General features: G+C 36.9%; 2 protein-coding genes across 8 annotated transcripts; both read left to right on the top strand.

Annotated features, from left to right (window-relative positions):
* Window positions 1-658: 658 nt before the first annotated feature.
* Window positions 659-19,241, top strand: trim9 (tripartite motif containing 9). 7 transcript variants are annotated; one of them, XM_043256289.1, is made up of 12 exons: window positions 659-1,757; window positions 5,265-5,312; window positions 6,323-6,418; window positions 6,512-6,634; window positions 10,309-10,419; window positions 11,580-11,733; window positions 11,879-12,024; window positions 14,161-14,299; window positions 15,099-15,137; window positions 15,386-15,635; window positions 17,316-17,478; window positions 17,821-19,241. In XM_043256289.1, the coding sequence occupies exons 1-12, from the start codon at window positions 918-920 to the stop codon at window positions 17,896-17,898; spliced, it is 2,187 nt and encodes a 728-aa protein (XP_043112224.1). In that variant the 5' UTR covers window positions 659-917; the 3' UTR covers window positions 17,899-19,241. The 7 variants fall into 7 exon arrangements, with proteins under 7 accessions (XP_043112224.1, XP_043112227.1, XP_043112221.1 ...); XM_043256286.1 differs by having other exon boundaries at window positions 666-1,757; window positions 15,386-15,689; XM_043256292.1 differs by lacking the exon at window positions 15,099-15,137 and having other exon boundaries at window positions 665-1,757.
* A 361-nt stretch (window positions 19,242-19,602) lies between these two features.
* pygl (phosphorylase, glycogen, liver) lies at window positions 19,603-27,441 on the top strand. Its single transcript, XM_043256419.1, has 20 exons — window positions 19,603-19,889; window positions 20,432-20,533; window positions 20,609-20,687; window positions 20,781-20,884; window positions 21,559-21,693; window positions 21,778-21,889; window positions 22,368-22,450; window positions 22,625-22,762; window positions 22,942-23,034; window positions 23,147-23,293; window positions 23,504-23,667; window positions 23,746-23,860; window positions 23,944-24,045; window positions 24,476-24,623; window positions 24,800-24,858; window positions 25,572-25,713; window positions 25,807-26,014; window positions 26,119-26,253; window positions 26,344-26,410; window positions 27,081-27,441. Exons 1-20 carry the CDS (start codon window positions 19,647-19,649, stop codon window positions 27,267-27,269), a joined length of 2,565 nt encoding a protein of 854 aa, XP_043112354.1. The 5' UTR covers window positions 19,603-19,646; the 3' UTR covers window positions 27,270-27,441.
* The last annotated feature ends 270 nt before the right edge of the window (window positions 27,442-27,711 follow it).

Here is a 27,711-nt window from a genome sequence, read left to right as displayed (position 1 = left end):
CTTAAACATCAACATCATTATTATATACAGCTATAAAACTGTGACAATTCTACTATGAGTTGGTCAACTTAAGGCACAGAGAACAAAAAACTAAACAAAAATAATCAAACATAATCTAATGGCTTTTGGAAAACTCAATACCTATTTGAAAACTGAAAGTCTTTTAGTTGCCATTACATTTTGTCTAAGAATGAATTGCTTCTGCGTTGGAAGGTGAAAATAGCAACTGCTCATCAAGTCACTCTAAAAAAAAAACATTGTACATAAATTATCTACACCTTTTCGATACAGCGTTTTCAAACAAGTTCTTCTGAACAGATATCGTTTTTGTTGAGAGGTAACCATAGCAACAAATAATGGCTCATAGTCCATATCGGACGGAATCGACAAAAAATTCCTTTTATATCCATTTGCTCTCTTTTTGGTTACCATGGAAATTCTGCCTAGATAAATTATCACCGGTTAGCAATTAGTAGAGAACATTTCACCTTCAGCTACGACGTTTTTTTGCTGTCAAACACTAGAGCTGAATGACTTGTGATGCAGCCTGCACAAACACACCTTAAGCGGTTGTTGGATAGGAAAATCAGTCGCGCTGTTAGAGCAGGTGCACTACCACAAACATTGGCCGGGTCTCAAATCCATCAAGCACTTCTGCTATACTTTGCTTCACCAGTTTGATTGGACTCCTGGAGCTCTTCGCGTAAACTGACAGCGATTTTATGCAGTAGCTGTTGTCGCTCGTGCATCAGTGTTGGGTTTGGCCTACGCCCACCGAATTTAAACCGCCCCCTCCTCTATCCTCCGGTGCATAGGACGGAGAACGCGAAGGAGACGCGTACGTACAGAGCTGCGATACGGAGGGAATATTTCGTTTTCGTTTACAGGGAGCCTCCGAACCCGGATCGAACGACAAGATGGACGAAATGGAAGAGGAGTTAAAGTGCCCGGTGTGCGGCTCGTTTTTCCGCGAGCCGATCATCCTGCCGTGCTCGCATAATATCTGCCTGGCCTGCGCGAGAAACATCCTGGTGCAGACGCCCGACGCCGAATCCCCGCAGAGCAGCCGCGCGTCGGGCTCCGGCGTCTCCGATTATGATTACTTAGACCTGGATAAGATGAGTCTGTACAGCGAGGCGGACAGCGGATACGGCTCTTACGGCGGGTTCGTGAGCGCACCGACAACCCCGTGCCAGAAGTCCCCCAACGGGGTACGTGTTTTCCCCCCTACCGTGCCTCCTCCGCCACAGGCGCAACACCACCTGCTGCCTCACACCGGCGTCCTGCCGCCGGTCCCCCGGAACTCCTGCCTCACCTGCCCGCAGTGCCACCGCAGCCTGACACTGGACGACCGGGGGCTCCGGGGCTTCCCCAAGAACCGTGTCCTGGAGGGGGTTGTGGACCGGTATCAGCAGAGCAAAGCGGCCGCGCTCAAGTGTCAGCTGTGCGAGAAGAGCCCCCGCGAGGCGACAGTCATGTGCGAACAGTGCGACGTGTTCTACTGCGATCCGTGCCGCCTGCGGTGCCATCCGCCCCGGGGTCCGCTGGCCAAACACCGGCTCGTGCCTCCCGCGCAAGGCAGGATCAGCCGCCGCGCGAGCCCCCGGAAGATCTCCACCTGCACCGAGCATGAGCTGGAGAACCTGAGTATGTACTGCGTCCAGTGTAAGACCCCCGTGTGCTACCAGTGTCTGGAGGACGGCAAACACTCCACTCATGAGGTCAAAGCGCTGGGGGCCATGTGGAAGCTCCACAAGGTGGGGAAACTGCTTAAGATTGTTGTTTACTACTGCAATGACTTAAAAAAAAAAGCATTTTGAAAACAGCCTGGTTTAAGCTGGGCTAACAGATGGACAACCCGTGCTGGATGTCTCACAGTCTGGGTAAACTGGTCTTCAGTTGGTTTAGCTGGTCATCAAGCTGGCCTGCTACAAAATAAAGGTTCCATCAGAAGTTGTGATTTTATAGAATAATTATTTTTTGGTTTCCCAAAGTGTCTTTGAGTGAACAGTTCTTTAAAGAATCATTATTTTCTTATCTTGTAAAGAATCCTTTCCCACTCTATAGAAACTTTGGTGTGGAAAGATTCTGTTACACCTTATTGGTGCCAATAAAGAACCTTTGTTTTTAGGTGTGCGCAGCCTGACCAGCTCAAAAGTGCCCTGATCCATTTTAAAACCAGCTCAAATCTGCCTTTTCAGTGAGCCGAGCCCTCTTGCTTTTGGTATAAAATGTGTAGCGCGGTAAGACTTGTCTCTGTGACGGCCGAGACACCACCAGTCTAATTAATACACAATGCACGACACAACCAGCCATGATTCAGGCCGAATGAAAAACACTTGCGCTCCAGCTGCCCAGCTTAGATTCAACAAAAAAAAACAACCAAAGTCATTTAAATCCAGGTGTTCAAGACAGACCTTCTGACGGATAATATGTTTGTGTGGGTTTTCAAGCATCTACAATCATAAATGCAGTGCGCATTTGCTGTTGACGTATTGATAGACGATAAATGTTCCTGTGAGGTTAGGTTACTTTCTAGATATCTGTTGATGGGAACTCGACCGTACAGGTTGCTCGTGTTAACTGTGTGTGTCTGCATTCCTCAGGGAACATGTAAAACTGCATTGGCTGTGGCCTGTTGTTGTAGCAACATGATACAGTGAGGCAGTGAGCTGATTTACTATGTCTGTCTGTGAAAAAGACGGTATCCATAGGAGAGGTGAAGAATGAAGAAAGAGCCCCCCCCCCTCTCTCCTAGTACTAACATGCATGCATTATGTGAGTTAATAAATTGTGATTTAATTTAGAAGTAAATAAAGTGAGACAGTTTTATTTATTCAGAAACTTTAAACACAAGCAATCAACAGGGAAGGAGATGGTGGATCAGTAAGTACATGGTTTAACGCAGCTCACGCATTAGTTATGCGTGAGACCATTACTGATGCTTCCATATTAAATATTTTGGGTGACGTCATAGGATAATAATTATGGCTGATAAGTGATAAATAGGCAACTTTTTCAAATGTACACATAAAAACCAAAGGCAGACATTTTAAATACTACAAGTGAATTAATACACCACGACTATAATATGAAAATGGACATTAATTTTGAGGTTTGCTTGTGTTATTGAATTATAGGTATTTTAAAACATTATTTTTTTGTGATGCTGTTCCTGAGCTTTATCTTCTTAAAAGAAACCTTAAATTACCAATGCGTAAAGCAGTACTGCTATTTATTTTAATATTACGCTGCTCAACAATTGTTGACATAATAATAAGAAATGTTTCTTTAGAACCTTTCTGAAGGATCGTGTGACACGGAAAACTGTAGTAATGATGCTCAAAATGGATGAATGGCTTTTTAAGATGTATTAAAATAGAAACAGCTATTGTGAATCGCAATAATATTTCTCAGTATTACAGTTTTTTTACTGTATTTTTTAAATTAAAATAAATGCAGCCTTTGTAAGCATAAGAGACTTTGTTCAAAAACATAAAAAAATCTTACTTTTGAACAGTTGTGCATATCAATTATTGACTAATAACTTACTTTGATTTAAGTCTGTTAATTAAAAACCAAAGAAAATGATTAAAATAGTATGCATTTCAGGCATTTGATTGCATTTTATTTAGCATTTTGGCTTGACCTCTGATATGTGGTATACTAACATTCACCCCTCTTTCACCCACATTTTCATGTGCAGCCAGAAAAAGTTACCTGGCAACAAAGAAACCATTCCTATTCAGTGTCCACCCCCGCACTGCTTTACTCCATGTGTTGAGCTGCGTCATTTTGTGTGTTCAGTTACATTATTCTCTGTTCAGTGCTCCATGTCTGATGTTGTGGCTGCATAATATTAGTTTGAACTGGGACAGCAGCAGCATCACGGCAGACCCAAATATGGCTTCCCCCTTTTAGCACCTGGGACACACACACACACACAGAGATCAGATCTTGGATCAGTGTCCTCTACTACGGTCCCATATGTAGCTGTTTCACTAAACACTGGCGAGCTGGCCTCATATCAGAGGAAAATGGCCTCTTTCCGCACTGCAGACACTTGCTCGTCATTCACTAAACAGATTGTAGTTTTGCTAGCCTCAGGGCACCATATGCTTCTCTTTTTCTCCATTTCTCCATCTATCTTTTCGTGCTACATACACAGCAAACAGAAAATGGGGCCTGTGATGTTGTGATGCTCTGAAAGTCTTTTTACTTGAAGGGAGTTTATTACTGCTTTTTGCAACTGTGCAGAATATTCCATTTTTAATATTTTTATTCATTAAATAGTAAACAACAGATATTCTATTGCATGACCAAACTAGTAGTAGTGCGTAGTGTGTAATGGTGGGCTCTTTGTGGTATTCTAGTGTGTAACATTGTGATATAAGAAAATAACTCTTTTACGGTGATAAAACCTTTATTTATTGGCAAGACTAAGGAAAGAGAGCACAGGGGAATGCGTTAAATTGATAGATTGATGAATAGATTTCACCACTTTTGAAAGTACTTTAGGTAGTACCTTTTCATATAGTTTTCAGAATTAAAAAATCTGAGCACTGGATGAAGCTAGGTTCACAATTGTTATGTCATTTTATTGATAACACTGAAATTAAGGGTTTTTACATTCTCTCAATTTTATTTTTAATTAGAATTTTATGTAATGATATATGAACAACCCCTCTATGAAAACCTCCACAATAAAGATGGAATTAAAACTTTAGAATTTGATGTATGTAAGGAAAAGCTAATTTTGAGCAAATGGTCTTAAAAATAATGAATTTTGCAAACTCTTAACTGTGTGTTTTGAATATTTTCTTTCAACCAGTCTGAAATGATAAATGCTGTGGAAACTCAAAATCTCAAAATTGACCAGTTAAAGAAAACACAAGTCTGTGGTGTCTTTCCTTAACTATTTAACTAAATCTGTAGCAACCGGGCCCTTATTACAGAACCAACTGAACTCCAGAATCCTGTCTTAACTGTTTAACAGTGATTTCAGCTCTTACTTATAGGGCAAACACTTAAGATAAGATGTTTCTGTAACACTGCACCTGCTGAGTTCTTAGTATGTCTAGTATGTTAGTATGTGTATCGTGTGCAATGTGCTGGCATTTAGTGTGTTAGGCTCTCATATGGTTCTAGAGCGAAATGCTGTAGTGTGTATGACTGTGATATACTAAGTAGGACACAGAATTGGAGATTTGGAGCACTTTGTTTCATTCCTTGTTCTCTCATTTTTGTTCCTCGTTTGAGAACAGACCACAAATGAAAGTGGAGGTCTCTTGGCGGATGGTTGTCATAGCAATGTGAGAACATTTATAATGGGATATTTTTCCTACTCTAAAGCAACATCCTTTCACTATGCCTGACGTGCACACGTACGCACGTTCCTCTTTCTATTTTCTCACCCACTCTTTAAATGACAGATTTAATGACTAACCTCTCACAAATTATGTCACTTCCTCGCTCAACTCAACTTTTTTGCATAAACACATTTCATGTACATCCCCGATTCCCTGTTGCAGCAGATTCAACAGAATGCTAAACTGCGTTATACAAAGTGTACATGAAAAAAACATTATAGTAAAGATAAAAAATTATTAAATGTCATTTTAATGAAATATTGCATCTCTACTTAATGTCTTAAATCTAATAAAACCCCGTTTATTAATAAAATGCTAGAAAAATGTCAAGATTTACATAGTGTATATAGATAGTACTGTTCAAAAGTTTAGAGACAGTAAGAAACTCAGCAATTACTTATTCAGCTAAAATGCATTCAGATGATCAGCATCTAGCAGTAAAGACTGTTACAAAAAATGGCAAAAAAAGTATAAATAAAATAATAGAAAATTTGCATGGTTTCCACAAAAAGTACCAAATCGACATCGGAATCATGATACTGAATGCTGGAGTAATTGCTATTGAAAATTCATATTTATCATCATAGGAATAAATTACACTTTAAAATATATTAAGTATAATTTAAATGATCAAATAATAATAATTTTAGTAGTGTATTTTACCAAAACATAAAATGCAACCTTTTTAATTAATATTATTTTATTTATTTAGAGAAAGATTACTCACAAAATGAATTTGATATTTCAGACAGAAACTGGATTTTTTTATTTTCTAAATATTAAGGCTGTTGTTAGAATTATGGAATTGGTTTATCCAAAAAGGTCCACACATAACCTAAACCCATGCATTACTAAAGCTTTAGTAAAATTAGATTAGCAAAGTTCAATTGCTCTTTATATATAGTTCCTATATCTTCTCACTTCACTCTCTGCTCCTGTCTTGTTCTTTCCAGGGACAGCTCTCTCAAGCACTGAATGTTCTGTCTGATCGGGCCACAGAGGCCAAAGAGTTCCTGGTGCAGCTCAGAAATATGGTCCAACACATACAGGTACAACAGTGACACACACTGCAATCATACACACAGCTGTGCAGTGCTCGATCAACTTTAATGATCTAATTCTTTCCTCTGCCTGTGTTTCAGGAGAATGGAGTTGAATTCGAGGCATGTTTGGTCGCCCAATGTGATGCTCTGATTGAAGCTCTCAACCGCAGGAAAGCTCAGCTTCTCAGCAGAGTAACCAAAGAACATGAACACAAACTCTCAGTAAGCACCACCACACCAACCATCCCCAATCCAGTGGAAGTTTGTCTCTAAGATAAATACAGTATGGCATTTGATTTATATACATATGACAAGAAACTATCAATATTCTCTCAGGATAGTTTATAGAAATTTTGTTTAATCCTAAATCACAATATGTAACTCAGAATACAGCTAAAATGCATGTGAAATATCAATACAGGTAATTCCTATACATTATTGAGCCATATTTTAGAGTGAAGTGGAAAACTGTTGGGCAGCAGGGACATGTATGCAATATCATTAGGTCTATAATGCAACAAGATGTTTAAAAGCATAAACCAATTATCCAGCCTGCTGTTTCTAGATACATGTGAGTCATTTAAGAAATTAAATGTTCCTCTACATGCATGTCTAACATTGGCTGCGTACAAAAGCTCTAAAACGCTGCTTTCTGAGGAAGCATTCCAAGACAGGAAGACATCAAGGCTCATTTGAATTCAAATTCTGCTTCATTTCACTTTCTTCGGCCTGAATTTTGAAGGCAGCATAGATGTATCCTTCGCTGTCCTTTGATATCCCACAATTCTGTGCGTTCCATTCCGTGACAGAAAAAATGACCTCTGAAAGTTGAAAGTTGACCTCTGAATAGTAATCAAACATTCGTTTAGTTGTTGTATTTTGTCGTAGATCATTACGCTGCCTTAAAAGCCTTGTCTGAAATCAGTTTCATAATGTGCCTTTCTGCAAACATGCTGGCCTTCAGTGTCTAGCTGCCTAGGCTTTCGGACACAACCATTCACACCTCATTTATTGGGCCCATTCCGTTTTTAGGAGCTCATTAAAAAAATGTAAAAAAACAAAAGCAAAATGACAGCTCTCTGTATTCTTTTGGAGATAAAGGAAAGGATGGAAAAAATGGATCTGGTGCTAATTACCCAAATCACGCTAGTCCTTTTGATTTCTTAATTGGAGGTTTAGCGACTATCACTTTAAGGCTTTTTAGTATGTGTTAACAGAAGTGATGGTACTTTCACACCTGCCTTATTTAGTTCAGTTGGGTGCGCACCAAAAGCGGACTAAACAAGAGCACCAAGACCTCTTGAAGAGGTGGTCTTGGATGTTGTCACGTGATCAACACCAGAGAAGGCTGAAAAAAAGCTACAGTGTATAATCTTTTTTACTTTGGTCTGACCAAATAAACCGAACTACAGGTGTGAAAGCTTAGATTAACACACTTAGTTTTTATTGCAGCCTTTGCGAGTTGCATTTTTCAGTAGCTTTGTAGGAGTAAAGCTATAATAAAATGCATTGAAAGCACATACAGTCCCCCTAAAATGTTATTTAATACCATTAAGACTTAGTTTCTTCTGCAGAACACAAAATAATATATTTTGAAGAATGTAAGTAAACAAATTCAATAGAGATAAAATGTTTTGAATTCCTCAAAAATACCTTCATATGTGTTTCATATCAGTAAAACGTCTTAGAGATAGACTATAGAATAACACGAGGGTAAATGACGGAATTTAACGTATTGTTTAGTTTGTTAACTAATATTCATGGAAATCTCCACACATTTCTGTATTAGGGCAACAGATGACTGGGCACTGAGGATGTTTTCTATTTCCCCATTAAAAATGCATTAAATGTCTTTTCTGCCAAAGTTGGATTCAGAATAGTTTCATGCTTCAGGCAGCAGGGCTAATCAGCAGCCATTGTCGGTGTGTCAAAGCAGCCTGTTTGTAGCCCAAGCTTCTATGCCTTATGAAAAGATTTTCTATCACGTGGGGAACGCAGCTTAATGGTTAAAAATCTGAGCTATTAACACAGAGATATTAGGTTTAACCTCAAGTCATTGTGTCCTTGAATAAGACTGAATCCAGGCTGCTCCAGTAAGACTGCATCTATAGTTAGTGTGCCGCAGTTCTCTTTAGTTGAAATGCAGCTGTGAAATGGCAAGTAAAGAAACATAAAATCAGTGTGATTTTAAACAGCCCTGAGAAAATGATAAATGATATTTCCAGATTAAAATGCATCCAAATGTAAAAGTTCAGTTGTATTTTTGAGGTGATTTTATTGCTTACCATTTCAAGTTCACCAAAAAAAAAAAAAAATGCTCAAATGTATGTACCCTTAGGCCGTGTTCATACTTGGTGTCTTTTCTGACAAGAAAAAGTTGACAAGAGTGCTTTTTTAGAAAAATAAAATGCTTGCATTTACAAAAAAAGCAGCAGAGAGCGCCTTTTGTTTGCGATAGCAACAGCTGCAGCAACAAAGCGTTAAAAGTTGGCTCTTGCTTTGACCTTTGAAATTAATGGGGAAGAAAATGTCGATTCACAACGACGTTCCTTAGGGTCCATGACTAGTACGATCAGTTTATCTATCTAAATTTATCTTGGATCACCAATTATTGCATCACCACATTAAATTACTTCATGCTCATCATATGGATCGTCTGTTATGAATGGGTGCCGTTAAAATGAAGCCCAAACAGCTGATAAAAACATCAAAATAATCCACAAAACTCCAGTTCTGTCAGGACCACTTTTGTCTGAGATGATTGACACTTAGCATACAGTTTGGATTGGCGGTATGGTTCTGTTCTGGGCAGAAACTCCTTGTGCATCCATTAAGGACAGCAGGGAGAATAGTGATAACACCCCAGAGTAAACAGAACAGAACCAACAGAAGTATTGCAGATATCGTTAAAGTATTTTAGAATTGGTCTGATTCAAAGGAGAATCAGAAGGTTGGATCTTGAATTACAGAGAAGGAGTTGGGGATGGAGGAGGTAATTAGCTATTAAGCTTAGCGAAAACTGTTGATAATACTGACGGGCCTAATATATGGATGCTTTGATAGGTGTTGTATTCCTATAGGTAGGTGGTGGTCAGGCTGAGAGTCTGCTGATGCAAGCTTGACGAATGTGACTTGCCAGAACTAATACTATGCTTGATATTATACATTAATACTGTGTGTAAGAAATAAATGCATCATTAATGCATTTTAAGGCATACTGTTACTTTGGCGCATATAAATTTTTCTTACATTGAAAGATGACACATATATTTGTCTGTGAGTCATGAAGGGAAATATAATACTGTTAAAATTGTCCTGGTTTCCCCTGCTTTTAGTAGTATGTAAGATTTTTTTTTTTTTTGCTGGCATCTTATATCGGCCTATTCTCCCTTCTTGTCTCCATGGTGCCACAGGCCTGTTCCCATGGTTACAAAGATGTTGGGGTTCTAGTTTTGACCAGTGGCTCTGCGAAATGAGACTGCATTTCTTCAGTTCTGTCTGGTTCTGTCTCATACTGTTTCTATTTGAATTGCTCTCATGTGAAGTGTTTTGTGTTTGAATCATTCAATGCGGTTGTATGCTCTCTGAGACGGTCTACCTCCACATGTGTGTGTATTAGCGGGTACTTGCGTGTCAAAATAAAAGAGATGTAGCCACTGGGTTTAAGTAGAATTTGTAAAAGCATACACTGACACATTCATCCATTGAAATATGCAGTCATGAAGTGCAAATGGATTTTAAAATGTTTTTTGTATAAGGTCAGTGATGTGTTTTGCGCTCAGAGAGGATGCAGACTATTGGTCCTGCTGTTGCCTAGCAACCCAGACACAGCACAGTTATCGTTAATTCATTCTCTTTCTCTTTCTTTCTGCTTCTTTATCTCCTTTTTGTCTCAGGTGGTTCGTGATCAGATATCCCACTGCACGGTGAAGTTGAGGCAAACCACAGGACTAATGGAATACTGTCTGGAAGTTATCAAAGAAAATGATCCCAGTGGCTTTCTGCAGGTCCTTGACCCTTTTAATATCGCACTAATGAACCTCATTTGCTGACATGGGCTGGAAAGTTAGGATGTTTATCCACCAGAGAAAGATCAAACTTGGATGGGATGGATGGGAATGCATGAGATCTGTTTTAAGGGTGTACCAAGATCAAAATCAGTTTGATGTAAAGCAAATTGGATTTCCAAAGACTGAACCGCTTCTCAGAAATTCTTATCAGTTCTTCATCAACATGCTTTTCTCAACCTTTACTCTGCTCTAACATATTGCATTTGTTAGATGTTAAGGGTGAAACAGATTGGTGCCATCTTTTTCTGTGTTGACCAGTTTGCATGCTCATTTCATCAGTTTTTATTTTATTTGTATTACCTTTTATTTAGATAGCACTTATTTAAGTTAATTATTAAAAACGCTAATAATTACTAAAATTCTAATTTTGTGATGCCAAACTTAACCTGTGATATTTTAAAAGCATTTTTAAAATGTAAATAGTGTTTTATAATCGAAAAACAAACTATTATAAAAAATAATGGAATAATAATATGATAGATAATTAAATTTTAAAATTATTAAAATAATAGTCATCAGCCATTATTTCATATCTAGTTTTAAAAAATGTCTAGTTTTAAACTAGATATTTCATATCTAGTTTAAAAATCACTTGCATATTTTTAAAAGTATTTTGAATTTAATTTATTTTATACTCTATAGTTATAAGAATTTAATTGTATTATATAATTCACTTTTTAATTTTTAATTAGTTTTTTATGTTTAACCATGTATCAAACATAACATAAAAAATAATTGACTGCCAAATCTATACTAGGTGATATTATATTGATCTTTGTGAGTGTTGGTCTGTTGTGGACCATAGTGAAGATTTTTGTAATTCACTAAGATTTAAAAAGCTGATATACAAATGTGGAAAGGGCATGGAAAGGTCATAGAAATATATTGGGTAAAAAGTGTGGGTGATCCTGTAAAACTCTTGCTTAATGACACTTTGCCTTCCAAAACTTTTCCGATTACAAAATGTTTCTTGCTCCGAGGATTCTTATTAAATTAACAGAAGGTCATGCATTTACATAATGGCAACACTTCATTAATTTGACTTAATGCCGTGTAATATATTCAGAATCACAGTTTGTGTGTGTGTGTGTGTCTAGATCTCAGATGCTCTGATCAGACGGGTCCATATGACAGAGAATCAATGGGGGAAGGGCTCTCTGACCCCTCGCATGAGCAGTGACTTTGACCTGACGCTGGACAGTGGACCCCTGCTGCAGACCATACACCAGTTAGACTTCGTCCAGATGAAGGGTGAGTCTGTGTGTGTGTGTGTGTGTGTGTGTGAGTGGGCGTTTCTTCTTTTTTGTATGGCTTTCCTTAATGACAAAGTAAGACCGAACACTGGACCCAAAATAACCCCGTCTGTCTTTGTTTGTGGCTTTGCGTGTATGTTTAGTTCCAGCTGCTCCTATTCTTCAGTTAGAGGAGTGCTGTACTCAAACCAACAGTGCTACTCTGTCATGGAAACAGCCACCTCTCTCTACCATAGCTGTGGATGGCTACATTTTAGAACTGGATGATGGGAATGGAGGCCAGTTCCGAGTGAGTGTCACATAAACTGTGAAGCCTTTTGTTCTATTGCATTCTCATGATTATATATGCATTAATATATTTTTTTAATGTTCAAAAAGCACGAAAAGTGTCTCATGCTCACCAAGACTGCATTTATTTTATGAAAAATTTAAAATATTAAAAAAATATAGTATCCTGTTTGAATATATTTTAAAATAAATGTAAATAAATGGTTCTCCTTGGTGAGCTTTACATACTTCTTTCAAAAATTATTAATCTAAATGAAAAAAATTATAAAAGCAACTCTCATTCTGAAGTTGCTGTATTGCAATTAAGATGAATGGGAATTATTTGATTCTTATTGATCAGATTGTCCTGATATCAGACAGTTCTGAGCTTGAGTGGGCATGTTGCTTCTGGATACACATCAAAAACATTTCTGATCTGAATGCAGAAAAGTGTTGGGCTTGAAAAGCTTAATATTTCATAAATTGAAGCTGCATTAAACGACCAGCATTTGAACTCCACGCATTAATTGTGAGTATGAAACTAAAGCTGTGAAAAAACATGTGTGGAATTACACAGCACTGATTAAATTTATGGTAGAACGTACTGCATCTTAGACTAGTACACACATTTTAACTTTTCGCAAAATCTTGATAATAATCACTATTTCAAGCGAATGGAATCCTGCAGAGACCATACATTATCATTTTTTTCTTCCTCGAAGCAGAAAACACTGCATGAGGATTCTGCTCAGCTGACTATATATATACGCATGGAAGCACACACTGATCTGATGTCAGTGTGCATTGTATTGTTAATTTGGCTGTGAGTAGTCAGAATGAGTGACGTTCAGTGAGTGAGTTACGAGGTACATGCATGTATTTTTTTATTAGCTCAAGTCAAGACCACAAACATGGTGTCTCATCTCACATTTGCCGCAAAATGCCTGAGTCTTAAGATGATTCATGCCTTTCACTGCAGGAGTCTATTTATATATTAGAGGACCACTGCGCTCACAAACTCACACTTATACGATCACAAATGCATGCATGCACACACACACAACCTCTGTCACTCACTGTTTACTCTTTACATCACAAATGGTCGCTTGTAATTACATTTCATGTGACTAGCATATAAAGTGTTTTACAGGAGGTTTATTGTACTCATCAAGGCTGCATTTATTTGATTAAAAATATTTATTTGATTTTATTACAATTTCAAATAACTTTTCTTATTTAAATATATTAAAAAAATTGTATGTTATGCTGTTTAATATTTTTGTGTGAAGCACTTTTTAGTAATAAGACAGTTCAGAAGAATAGAACATGCTGTATTTGAAACAGACCTATTCTAACATCATACAGTGAAAGTCTATACTATCACTTTTGATCAATTTAATGTTCAAATAAGAATTAGAACAACCCCCTTGAGTAATGATTTGACTTGAGTGTTATGATCTGAAATCAACCCCATGAGATTAAACTAATACACTTATACCATATATAGCCACACATACACACTCACATTTACACATTACCATTGAAATACACTCAGACACACACATTGTAACCTACACACACACACTTAACTATCCTCTAAACAGGCCAAGCTCTTATTTTAGAAAGCCAGGTTCATGTGTTCTCATATTTGCTCCATTTTCGGGTAGATTTTTAGCAACGGTATCATTGTGTTTTTCCCAAGATATTCATCAGCATATAGAAAATGTACATACTATGTAAAATATGTCTGCTACATGCAGAAATACAGTAAACATAGTATATACATTCTACTATTTCTGCATACAGTTTGTCCACATTTTGATGTAAATAAGTGTGTTTTGAAAAGTACGTGAATTTGATGTAGCACGCTATTTTCACTACAGTAATAGTAAGAATAGTATGGTAGTACTTTATTCAGATTCTAGCCATAGACTTTAGACTTTCATAGAGTTTGTTTGTCATAATGCTATTTACAACAGTAATGTTTGCCAGCTGAACAAATTTCAAACATAAAACGTATACTGTGTCATGTATTTTGTTTAAGAATGTAGTTTGCAGCATATAATGTGCAATATAAAGTAGGCAGTATCATAAATGTCCATTAAAAACACAGATTGATAACCTTGTGTGCTTACTAACTGAAGTGTGTATTTTGCAGGAGGTGTATGTTGGCATAGAGATGATCTGCACAGTGGATGGTCTGCACTTCAACAGCACTTACAAATCACGTGTTAAAGCGTTTAACTCCAGTGGAGTCGGCCAGTACAGCAAAACGCTTGTCATGCAGACATCAGAGAGTAAGAGATGCCACCTCACTGTTGCACACACACACACACACACACACACACACACACAACTTACTTTTGACTGCTGTCACTCTTAATCCACAGGGAAGCTTGAGCATGTCAGTGCAAAATAATACAGCAGACTTTTTTTAGTAATGTCAAAATAGTGTCACAAAAAAATCTAACATTTTTCCATATAAATATCATCACCTACATGTATAGGATTTCTAAAAAGAATCAATTTAATTTTATATTATATTATAGTATTATATTTTTATTATATTCTTACATTGCATTTTTCTGACTATTTTAACATGTTAGACTTTACAACTTAATGCAAATTGCACACATTGTTGCAAAGTCATCGTTTAAAATAAATAGAAAATCAATATTATAATATTTAGTTTGACCTCCTGAAATTTGAGCATTAAACATTTAATGAAAAAAAAATCACCCTCTTTTTTGTACCCTATTAATGGAAAGTGCCAGTGACGTCACACTGAAAGTCTGCTGTGGAGGTTTAACACCATTGTGTGTCTAATTGTATGTTACTAATATAACTGAACATCATTGTGCTGTTAACTGTACTAACGCTCTATAGTATTTTATCACTTGTAAGCGCTGAATAAGTCCAGCTTCCCTGATCTGCTGCTTTCCTTCCTCTCTTTCAGTACCCAATTCTGTTACTTTCTTTTTTTTCTCTCCTTCCACCCCTCTGCATTTTCTGTCCTCTGCATTTCTCTGCCTTATCCACTTTTCTTTATCTCTCCAACCTTCTCTCGCTCTTTTCCCCTCTTTCTCTTGATTTCAGTGAGTCTGCCTTCATATGGTAGTAAAACTCTGGCAGCAGGTATGAATGTCTGAACATCATCATTAAGTTAACCTCATAGACTCTTTCTTGTCTGCTTGAATATGTTTGTTTGTTTGTGTGTGTGAGAGTGCGTGTGTATGTGAGTGAAAGATTCAGTGCGTGTTTGCAAGTTTGATTTGCAGTGTCTCTGTGTTCTTAAACTCATCTGGACTTTAATTCTTACTCTAAATCAAGCTCAAGCAGCCTTCATGACTGTACGTGTGTGTATGTGTGTGCTGTTTCTGCAGTTGCCTGGTTTACCTTTGACCCTGCGTCGGCCCACCCTGACATCATCTTGTCCAATGACAACCTCACGGTGACGTGTAACAGTTACGACGACCGCGTTGTGATGGGCAACACAGGCTTCTCTCGTGGCGTGCACTACTGGGAGATGACCATCGATCGCTATGACAACCACCCTGACCCTGCGTTTGGAGTCGCCCGCGCCGATGTCCTGAAGGACGTGATGCTGGGGAAGGACGATAAAGCCTGGGCCATGTATGTGGACAACAACCGCTCCTGGTTCATGCATAACAACTCACACACCAACCGGTATGAATACATTTGTCTCTGTGTTCATGTTTGTTTTGCAACTTCTCGATTAAATGATGAGTATGAGAATATGAGAAACATGAGAATCTCAAACAATTACATTTCTATATATCATGGTATTACTCATGATATTGCTTATGCAAGAGCACTGCCAATTAAACATAATCTAAATTTAGTTAACAATGAGTGTATGATTCAGCTCATACATTGAAAAACATGCTGTAGAAACAATTTTCACTCAGAAACTGCTAATAAATTTCACAAACAGTTACAAAGAAGCAGCAAGTAACATGTAATTAACAAGTAATTAAATGTGACATTTTGAAATATAAAAACTGTAATAGCATTTATTTATTTTATAATAAATCATACTCCAGTAATTCTATATTTACAACTTTGTGTAAAAATGAGTGTAGATATAGATTGCTTTTTCAAACGTATTATATTTTATTATATATTACAAAATGTTTACAGCAGAGCCTATAGCTCTGTATATTATATTATATTGTAATATAATATAATATATTCAAATATATTATATTAAATTATATTATATTATATTATATTATATTATATTATATTATATTATATTATATTATATTATATTATAAAATTATAGAAATAATTTGGGAAAAAATCCAGATGAAGCACCTTATCAGACATTTACTATTGCTATTCATATGTTAGATGAAACAATGAATAAAGCAAATTTTAATAAATAAATGTGTCATTAAATCTTAGTCACATAATGACTCATAAACTCTGTTTAAAATACATATTTGTGAAATTTCAACAAATATTTATTGGCAATGTTGTGACAAGATGCGGACATAGAAGAATCCAGCAAACGTGATTTTCTGTCAAAACAGAAAATACACCCACTGACATTTCAAAAGTCAAGCATTTCTCTGGAGATTGCAAATACAACACTGTTGTTACAGTTTCATAAATCACACCATCAGCTGGCAATATAGATATAACACCTTCACCCACATAGTCACAGTGAACAATATGCTTTATTGTTTTCATTCGTTTTGTCTTTCATACTCTCCCACCTTCACTGTCTTATTCACCTTTGCTTGGATGGTGTGGTAGAATCTGAACATTATTTCTAAGGTGCCATGGGTGTGAATCAGCACGCAAAATATTTCCATAATATTTGAGGGATATCACTGAAATGGGTGTTCTGAGAAATCTCACCTGTCTGAGCGACAGCCCTAAGGCTCCAAACATATCTGAAACACTCTCTGCTTGTTAATTAAGGCGCATGTTCACGTCTGCTGACATATGCTTGACTTTCAATGCTTGAATCCATACGATGAAAAGATAGGGCTGGTAGTTCATTTGTGGCGGAAATTAGCAAAACTAGTCAAGTACTAGTCAATTTAAAAATGTGATGCATTACTGCCACCTGCTGCTGGCTTTTATTATTCACATGCAGAGGAAAGGTCAAAGCTAACAGCAGGCTAACAGGCTATAATATATTTAAAGGAAATGCTCACACGGCACACAAATGTTAAATAAAAAATGATAGTTTCGTGTTTGATATGTGTTCACTGAGTCAAACATTGCACTCTATTTGCATCATCTTTGATTTATTCTCTCTTTCTTTTCTCGCTCTCTCAGTACGGATGGAGGAATAAGTAAAGGAGCGACTGTGGGTGTGCTGCTGGATTTCTCTCGTGGGATTCTGTTGTTTTTGATAAATGATGAGCAACAGGGACCAGTAGCCTTCAACACACTGGAGGGCATGTACTACCCGGCCATCAGCCTCAACCGCAACGTTCAGGTATTACAATCATTTCAACCATAATACATTTCATTTATATAACACCTTTCCAGTGCTCAAGGACACTTTTCAATGTGTATTAATTCACTGCAAGAATTCTGGTGTATCATATCCTTTAACGCTATATGTAAAGTATATATGAAGAGTTTATTTGCAAAAACAGATAAGTCGGCCCTTACTGTGTTGGTTTTTTTCACCCAATCAGAATGACCCAACTGCATGTTGATTGTGATTAATTGAAATGCAGTGAAAAGCATGATTTCCGAGAATTGTTAAAAACCTTTTTGTACTGAAACACTAACTTTCACAAAAGGCTTATATGAGCAATATTTCTTTTCATAGGTGACTCTTCATTCTGGGCTGCCTATTCCTGATTTTTATACACCCGGAGAATCTGAAGCTGCAGGCTCCGTCTGCTGAAGAGGCATTACATTACACTTCTATACATACGTACACACACGCACAGAGAAGTGCACGTGGATTCAGCTGTGAGTACTTGGCGGGGGAATTGCTGCTGACAGTCATTAATACATTTTAACAAGGTCTGAGTTCTGAAATGTAAACTGACCCGATATGTGCGAGGGTTAGGGTTAACTAAACGCTAACTTAACCCTAACCTTAACTCTGACCCTGATGTATGTGAGGTAAATTGATATTGAAAATTCTTGAATCATTTTCTTCTCTCTTTCTTACACTTTTTCTATATATGATTATTATTATTGATGTTGTCATTGTTTTTATGGAAAAGGTGCTCATGGATGTGAACTCCCAGATTACTGGATATTAACAGATGTCTGTCTGTTGTTTCATGATAAAATCCTCTGTGTGAAGTTAAGCTTAGACATAAGTTACTGATGTGTTAGACCTTAGAGGATGCATTTTACATTACATAGAAATGTTCTGTTGCATATAAAGGTGATTTTTAACTGCAGACGGGGACAGAAACTAGAGTAAAATATCTAATATTACAACCTCCTCATGCATATTGCACCTTAGTTAATGTCATATCCTAAACCCTATCTTGAACTGACCCAAACCCGATATTTCCATTCTTCTGCATTCACAGTGGATGAGCAAACACACAGTTGGGACGTATTAGACAATGCCAGAATGAGCCGAATGTGTGTCAGTGAGGAGGTAATGGCTTTCTGTTTGTCGAAACAGAATAGAAAACACTAATTGGGGCAAAAACACGCACACATACACACACAGGCATTTTCACAGCCTTGCGTAACGTATTATGGAGAGATGAGAATGAATAAAGTTTTTGTTTATCTCTCTCTCCGTTTTATTTCTCCTTTGTTGCCTCAAATCCGCACAAGCTAACGCAAATGCTAAACAAATAACTGGTGCTGCTTATGTTCAATGTGAGAAAATATTGCAATATTAAAGAGTAGAGCTGCAAATCCAAAAGAGAGAACTTTAAACAAGACAGCATACATTGTAGCTGCTTGAAGCATTGGCTATTAGTTTACCATAAAGGATGTACTTTTGCATTAAGAAAAATATTTAAAATCCCACTGGTGGGGTTGAAATATGGGGCGGGCAGGTGCTGTACTTTATCTGTTTGTTGAGCAGATGGTTTTTGCTCAACAAACAATTGAATGTTTGGGTGCAGTGAGTGCAAATTTCACCCATTGTAAATTGTATTTTTTCATAAATTAATCCCAGTATAAGAAATGTATTATTATTATTACTATTGTGTCTGAATTGTTGTTATCTGTAAAGTTCTATGCTCAATAAACTGGATTAGGTGCAATATAGAACGGCCTTCTGTCATTTCCCTTCCCGCATAGTTTGTGCAGATTTGCAATGACAAATCGTTTAATTATTGTTTGTTTAAAATCTTTGCAATATTTGCATAATTTAAATAACAATTATTAAGAAGCAATTACATTGCATTTTTTAAAAATATTCCTAAATTAATTTAAATAATAAACTGAAAACATTTGTATTATAATTCAAGTGACTGTTAGCTGCATTATTATTTTTAATGTTAAATCATTGATTGTATGTTTACCATTGTTAAAAAAAAAGTTCACTAAGTCCAATGAGAGAGAGAGAGAGAGAGAGAGAGAGAGAGAGACTTTCTGCTCCTCCCTCGGTGCTTCCTATAAAAATATGGGTCTCGTGAACCCCGGTGCTCGGTGTAACCGGTGATCTTCAGGATGGCGACTCCTCTAACGGACCAGGAGAAGCGCAAGCAGATCAGCATAAGAGGGATCGCCGGCGTGGAGAATGTGACAGAGCTGAAGAAAGGCTTCAACAGGCACCTGCACTTCACGCTGGTCAAAGACAGGAACGTCGCGACGCCGCGCGATTATTATTTCGCGCTCGCGCACACGGTGCGTGATCACCTGGTGGGCCGCTGGATCCGAACGCAGCAGTTCTACTACGAGGCCGACCCCAAGGTGAGTTCGGGAAAAAGAAGTCATTTGGTCAAATTAATTACTGAAATAAAATCTGAATTGTATTATGTAAACTGTGCATAAAATTACTGGAATGTAAGAAATATGTTTCACGGTAACGTATTGGTAATGGTCTTTATTGTTAATTGGCTTGATCACTTTAAGTTATTATGGGATTAATAGGTTGTAGTGAAGCTGTCGATCAGGTTAATTAAATAAATAAATAAAGTCATTTCCTTACATTTTCAAAACATAATGCGTGAAGTACTTTGATGGATTCAAATAAGGCATGTTGTTTGTGATTGTTGCTTAGTTCAGGCTGTAATTGTAAATCTAGATATATAAGATAATTCATATTTTGGATTTCCAATCCTGGAAAAGTTATGAATATTCATACTTTCATTTGTTTTTCTGAGATGTGCGTGGCTTAAGTAAAATCACTATCATTTTTTTTGTGATGGAAAATAAATTGGCATAATTTGCACCCAGTGTACACTTCAAGAATGCTGTTTGATTTTTCGAACTGTTTATATTTCTGTGTTCAGCGTGTATATTACCTGTCCCTGGAGTTCTACATGGGTAGAGCACTCCAGAACACCATGATTAATCTGGGTCTGCAGAACGCCTGTGATGAGGCTATCTACCAGGTGAGAGAGGAATACACACTCGTCCATCCATCTATGCGTCTGGCTTCCTTTAAATCTCTCTCTTTTTCCTTTTAGCTCGGGTTGGACATGGAGGATCTGGAAGAGATGGAAGAAGATGCCGGATTAGGAAACGGAGGGCTGGGAAGATTAGCAGGTCTCTCTTCCTCTCTCACGCGCATACACTATGCAAATAATTTACAGTTTTAATATAAATTAGCAATATTTACTGTGTGTACGCAATCCACAGCTTGTTTTCTCGACTCTATGGCGACTCAGGGTCTGGCTGCTTATGGATATGGGATCCGATACGAGTATGGAATCTTCAACCAAAAAATTAAAGATGGCTGGCAGGTACATTCCAAAAAGATTTACTTAATTTATTAATTGTTCTCGTATGCAAACTTTTGATGTCATAATACAGTTGATTTTAGTAGTTACCTAAAATCAACTGTATTACCTGACCCATATAGCAAAAATAAAGTTATAGTGTATTTTCGATCTACTTATGCTAAATTCATCTTAATATGTGTGTGTGTATGTATATGTATATATATATATATATATATATATATATATATATATATATATATATATATATATATATATATATATATATATATATATATATATATATATATATATATATATATATATATATATATATATATCCACAAATTGCTGGGTACTTTGCAGTTTGTTGGACAGTGTCTGCATAAAAATCAATGTAAATGGGCCAGGAGTCCACTGCGTTTGTGGTCACTGGCCTGGTGCATGTGAGCTTGTCACAGAACTGATAATACAGCACCAATAGGGATCTCATGCCAGCAGTAGTAGGTTGATAAGAAACAGCGGCTCGATTTATTTGCAGAAGGACAGTGATAGTGGTGTGTTTGTCCAGTGAAAATGGTCATTTTAAAAAATACACACACTTGAACTTTAACCTGCCCTAGATTTGAGTCCTATGTCCTCCAGTGCAGACCGTCACTGGTGTCCTCTTTCATCATCTCTGTACCATTGTCTGTTAGGTTGAGGAGGCGGATGATTGGCTGAGGTACGGTAACCCCTGGGAGAAAGCCCGTCCTGAGTTCATGCTGCCTGTGCATTTCTACGGCCGTGTGGAGGAAGAGGATGGGAAGGAGCCAAAATGGGTCGACACGCAGGTATCAACACAGTTACACAAATAGATACATACTTAAAGGATAGAGGTGCGCTGGACAGGTTTGTAATGCATCTTAATGGTATAGGTGGTCCTTGCCATGCCGTACGACACGCCAATCCCTGGATACATGAACAACACAGTGAACACAATGCGCTTGTGGTCTGCACGTGCACCCAATGACTTTAACCTGCGAGACTGTGAGTCATTCACACAACAGAGAATACCTGTGCATATTAACTACATACAATTATCTGTGATTTTATACAAGACAAACATATTAAAATATCCTTGTACCAACAGTAACTCCAAAAATGAAATGTACCCCATTTCTTGGTTTATTTTAATCGATTTTCAAACAAAAAATCTAAACGGAATCTAATTACTACTAACAACTAATAATTATTAATAATAATAATTTTTAATAATCACTCTTATTAATTGTAACTAATTTAAATTACTACATTTAATTACTAATCAATTTACCCAGTATTTAACAATTGAATGTAATTCAGTTTAATTTAATTTAAAATGACCATTAAATATCAAATTAAATAAATATTCTGAGTAATATATTTTTAGTAGCCGTGACATTTACAATTTTGTCAAACACCTGAAATCATATGTAACAATGTATGTAATGATTCAGTGATGGATGTTTTCTTTTCTTTTTCACAGTTAATGTTGGTGATTATATTCAGGCAGTTTTGGACCGTAACTTAGCAGAAAACATTTCCCGTGTACTCTATCCAAATGACAATGTAAGTTTTAAAAAGCTTTTCTGCATTTAAACTGCATTAACCTGCTTTAATTATTGTGTGCAGATAATTTAGGTTTCAATAATCCAATGTAAGTGCCTTAGATAGCTGATTTCAGATTTTATCCAAACCCACTCATTTGTAGTTTTCTGACACAGCGATTTGTGGGTGTTGTAGTTCTTTGAAGGGAGGGAGCTGCGGTTGAAGCAGGAATATTTTGTGGTGGCAGCGACTTTACAAGATGTGATTCGGCGCTTTAAGACCTCGAAGAGGAACTGCTCTGGACCGTTGTCATTTGATAGCTTCCCTGATAAGGTATGTTTTCGCTATACACATTTACTCCTAACAATATATCCTTTGACCCGAAACAAGCATTCCACACTGTAATCCTGCAGGCACTTACCACCCACGCTAGTCACTACATTAGTGCTTTGTGTTACGTTATGAACTTTTAAGGTTAAGCACTTGTGTGATTCTGCATGTGTGTTTATCAGGTTGCCATTCAGCTGAATGATACTCACCCTGCTATGGCCATCCCTGAACTGATGAGGATATTTGTGGACATTGAACAACTAGACTGGGACACAGTAAGATTCAAGAATAATTCATGATGTTTTAGTTTTAGTGTTAGTTAAAAACAACAACAGTCTCATTTGCAATATGATTACTGAAAATGAGCTCTTCTGCTTGAGTATATAGGCTTGGAATATCACTAAACAAACCTTTGCATACACCAACCACACGGTTCTGCCTGAAGCTCTGGAGCGCTGGCCAGTCGAACTGATGGAGAAACTTTTACCCCGACATCTGCAGATCATATACAGGATCAACCAAATACATCTGGATGTGAGTACACTTACACCCAGACTCAGAAAAACTGCATTTGCTTTATTATTTTCTAGACAGCTCTAATATTCCAAATAGTGTATTTGTGGGTTTAAATTTGTCCTCTAAATAAGCCCACATGCACACTTAGATCGAGTGCAGACACCAAATTAATGTTTTTGTATGTAAATGTGTGTATGTGCGTGCGTGTGTGTGTGTGTGCCTGTGTAGCATATAGCATCTCTGTTTCCAGATGACATGGATCGCATCCGCAGGATGTCTCTGATCGAGGAGGAAGGGGGAAAGAGAGTAAACATGGCTCATCTCTGCATTGTGGGCTCACACAAAGTCAATGGAGTTGCAGAGATTCACTCCGACATCATCAAAAGAGACGTGTAAGGCTTGTCTATCTCACATGCATACAGTCCCATTTGCAATTATTTTGTTAACTGAATTTAAATTTGATCATTTAGGTTCCGAGACTTCAGTGAGCTGGAACCAGAGAAGTTTCAGAATAAAACCAACGGCATCACACCACGACGCTGGCTGCTCCTCTGCAACCCAGGGCTGGCTGACCTGATCGCAGAGGTCCAACACACGTTCTTCTCTCAGTTTATAACACATTTTGCAAGTTGATGTTTTTAACATGTTTCATTTGTGTTTGTTTGTAGGCTATCGGTGAAGAATATGTGAAAGATCTGACTCAGCTGCAGAAGCTGAATGATCTGGTTGATGACGATGCTTTCATCCGAGATGTAGCCAAAGTCAAACAGGTTTCATATTAAATTTGTAGATCTTGGTAATCTAGGAGTTCGTTCCTTTTGTTCTCTTCTTTATGTGTGACCCTGGACCACAAAACCAGTCAGAAGAAGCACGGTATATTTGTATCAATAGCCATCGTAAATTGATCAAAACTTGATTTTTGAGGAGTAATATGCAACATTAAGAATTTTAAAGGCGAATTTCTAAATATTTTGATTTTTTTGCACCCTTACATTCCAGATTTTCAAACGGGTGTATCTCCAAAATATTGTATTGATCTCAATTTAAAAAAATTGGTTTTGTAGCCCATGGTCACATATAGATGTCTACTACTTTTGATGTTTTCTGTGGGCATATCTCAATTACTTAAAGATTTGTTGATTTTAATTCAATTTGTTGATTTTAATTCATTTTTTGGCATGTTTATTTTTGTGTGTGTAGGATAACAAGCTGAAGTTTGCGCACTATTTAGAGAAGGTGTACAAGGTGGACATAAATCCCGCATCCATGTTTGATGTCCATGTGAAAAGAATCCATGAATACAAACGGCAGCTGCTCAACTGCCTCCACGTCATCACCATGTACAACCGTACGTGCAGAAAACAAACACACACTCGCTCATTTTGATTGAGCTGTGATTTTATGTCTTTTTCAAAATACTTAAACAATGATAATTCTGTCATCGCTGACTTTGAGTTTGAGTTTTTTTCTTCTTTGCGACACAATATAAAATGCTAAAGAGTGTTTCATCTGTTTCGCACACAGGCATCAAAAGGAGCCCCATTAAACCGTTCGTACCACGGACTGTGATCATCGGTGGAAAGGTAAAACAAACAGCACTCTCATATGCACTGATTTGCACACATATACACATGTTCAAAAGGTTTGGAGTCAGTGAGATGTTTTAATGTTTTAAAGTCTCTTATATTCACCAAGGCTGCATTATTTGATCCAAAAACTGTAATATTGTGAAATATGTTTACAATTTTAACATAAACATTTTAAATATTTATATATTTAAAAGTGATAATATTGTGATAATATTTTTTATTTTTATTTTATTTTATTTTATTATTTTATTTTATTTTATTATTTTTTTTTACATTTTAAACTGAAAATGTTTATGTGATTGTAAACATATTTCACAACATTATTGTTTTTATTTACATTTAAAAATGATTGTATTGTGAATTATGTTTACATTTAACAGTTAAATAGACATTTTCTGTTGAAATATTGGTAAAATCTCATTTATCTTTCTAATCCGAGCTAAAAAAAATTCTTTAAGCATTATTCTAATACACTGATTTGTTGCCTTTCTCATTATTATCAGTATTTTGCTGGTAAATATTTGTGGAAATTCTGCTTTCAGCGTCCAAAACAACAGCATTTACTTGCAATAGAAATATTTTTCTGCTATTTAAATGCTTATACTTCCTACTGAACAAATGTATTTATTTATTTCATAATAAAAAAAAATATTTCTAACTTGAACTTTGAATATATAGTGTATGTTTTACTACGTATGTTTGTACAGGCTGCGCCTGGATATCACATGGCAAAGATGATCATTAAGTTGATCACCTCCGTTGCTGACGTTGTGAATAACGATCCTGTGATTGGCCGTAAACTCAAGGTCATTTACCTGGAGAACTACAGAGTGTCACTTGCAGAGAAAGGTGACATATACACTCGCAATTATTATCAGCATGAGATTGTTTGCGTATTGATGGATAAATGTATGATTGTCATATTTATCATTTTATGTGCAGTGATTCCAGCTACAGACCTGTCAGAGCAGATCTCCACCGCAGGTACAGAAGCCTCCGGAACGGGAAACATGAAGTTCATGCTGAACGGGGCACTGACCATCGGCACTATGGATGGTGCCAACGTGGAGATGGCAGAAGAAGCCGGAGAAGAAAACCTCTTTATCTTTGGCATGAGAGTGGAAGATGTGGCTAAGATGGATACAGAAGGGTAGGGAGTGAGACTTCATGGAAATGGATGTGGAAATGGATATCTTTGAAGTTATTAACCATTCCTTTTTGTGTGTGTGTGTGTGTGTGTGTGTGTGTGTGCAGCTATGATGCAATGCAGTATTACGAGAGTCTTCCGGAGCTGAAACAAGCCATAAATCAGATCAAAAGTGGTTATTTTTCACCGAAACAGCCTGAGATGTTCAGTGACATTATCAACATGCTTTTCCATCACGATCGGTAAAACACTCACCAGATGTTTCTTTCGTTTCATTCATTTATTTTTTACAACTTTTTACCCTACAAACACTGTCTAAAACTGTCCTCCAGGTTTAAAGTTTTCGCAGACTATGAGTCTTACGTCGAGTGTCAAGACAGAGTCAGCGCTCTGTATAAGGTGAACATTATCAAACAAACACATTTTGCCTAAAGACACACGGATCTGAGATTCAGGTTATTGTTCAAAGTTGCCCTTCATCCAGCTTCATGTAGAATTAAAACCTTTGTGAAACTTGTTCAAACTTTGCTATGATATATCAAACGTGATTTCAGCCTTAATGAAAAATGGTTTCATAATGTAGTTTCAGTTCTGATTAATTTAATGTAATGTAATAAACATGCATGTAAAATAAACTACTAGTGACCGTTTATTCTTCTAAATGGTCTAATTAGCCAAGTCCTACCCAAAAACTCATGTTAATACTTATTTAATGATTAGTAGATTATATTTAATAGGTTACACTTTCATAATAACATTTGTAATTGGTTTGTAAAATGTGTATGCTTTTTTCTTTTTTTGAAATTCATTCAGTTGATCAGCATTGCTCATTCACTTTTCTTTTTTAATTCAGTAACATCAGCATTGCTCATTCACTGACTCGGTTTGTTCATTTCCAACTACAATCCGTTAATATAAGAATCTTATGATTTAAGAAGACGTAAGAATGATTGCAGTTACTTTCCATTTACTTTAGCAACAGTTCAAAGTATGGCTGTCAAGTCCCAAACAATAACAAGAGACCCTAAAAGTGCAATTAATGTAATCAGTGTTGCTCTGTTTTGGACAGGATCAGAGAGAGTGGACTCAGGTGGTGATAAAAAACATCGCAGCGTCTGGAAAGTTCTCTAGTGACCGTACCATTAAAGAATATGCCACTGAGATCTGGGGAGTGGAGCCCACCGACCTGAAGATTCCCCCACCCAGCGAACCCCGCGAAGCTCTGGAGGAAACCGCCCGTGCCCTGCGCAAGAACTGAACGCGTCAGCACAGAGTCATAGGATCATGAGAAGACTTGTTACAGTAATTAGAATTAATATACAATAACTACGTAACTTAGTAAGAATTCCTTTTTAGCTTTTGCTTCCTCTTTTTTCTAAAGGAGTGCCTTGTACAAGCAAAAAAATAAAATAAAACTAATTTTACTTCAACATTGAGTCGGTTTATTCATATAGTATTAGTCTATACTGATGACACGAGAGGCTGAAGGACAAAGAGTTTCATCGGTCAATATATTGACATTCTACACTTATATAGTAAAAAAAAGAAAGAAATTGAAATACTTTTACTGGAGCAAGGGATTCCAACAGCAAAGTCGTGCGTTTGACTCGAAAGAAACGCAGTGCTAAACTAAGCATGCGCCCAAAATGCATTGTAAGCTACTAGCATTTAAATAAACGTAAGCATACACTTTTGTTTGA

Source organism: Puntigrus tetrazona, chromosome 13, assembly GCF_018831695.1.
Source record: "Puntigrus tetrazona isolate hp1 chromosome 13, ASM1883169v1, whole genome shotgun sequence".
Taxonomy (NCBI): Eukaryota; Metazoa; Chordata; class Actinopteri; order Cypriniformes; family Cyprinidae; genus Puntigrus; species Puntigrus tetrazona.
Note: the sequence above shows the minus strand (reverse complement) of the source record. Positions and strands in the feature narration are given on the sequence as shown.

What these genes read in the sequence shown, in the direction of transcription:
- trim9 (XM_043256286.1), top strand. Translation starts at nt 918, where the DNA reads ATGGACGAAATGGAAGAGGAGTTAAAGTGCCCGGTGTGCGGCTCGTTT. An exon ending in TAGTAAAACTCTGGCAGCAG is followed by an intron (nt 15,138 to 15,385) that starts GTATGAATGTCT and finishes CTGTTTCTGCAG; the next exon opens with TTGCCTGGTTTACCTTTGAC. An exon ending in GCCTCAACCGCAACGTTCAG is followed by an intron (nt 17,479 to 17,820) that starts GTATTACAATCA and finishes TTCTTTTCATAG; the next exon opens with GTGACTCTTCATTCTGGGCT.
- pygl (XM_043256419.1), top strand. Translation starts at nt 19,647, where the DNA reads ATGGCGACTCCTCTAACGGACCAGGAGAAGCGCAAGCAGATCAGCATA. An exon ending in AGGGCTGGGAAGATTAGCAG is followed by an intron (nt 20,688 to 20,780) that starts GTCTCTCTTCCT and finishes CGCAATCCACAG; the next exon opens with CTTGTTTTCTCGACTCTATG. An exon ending in TGGCTGACCTGATCGCAGAG is followed by an intron (nt 23,861 to 23,943) that starts GTCCAACACACG and finishes GTTTGTTTGTAG; the next exon opens with GCTATCGGTGAAGAATATGT.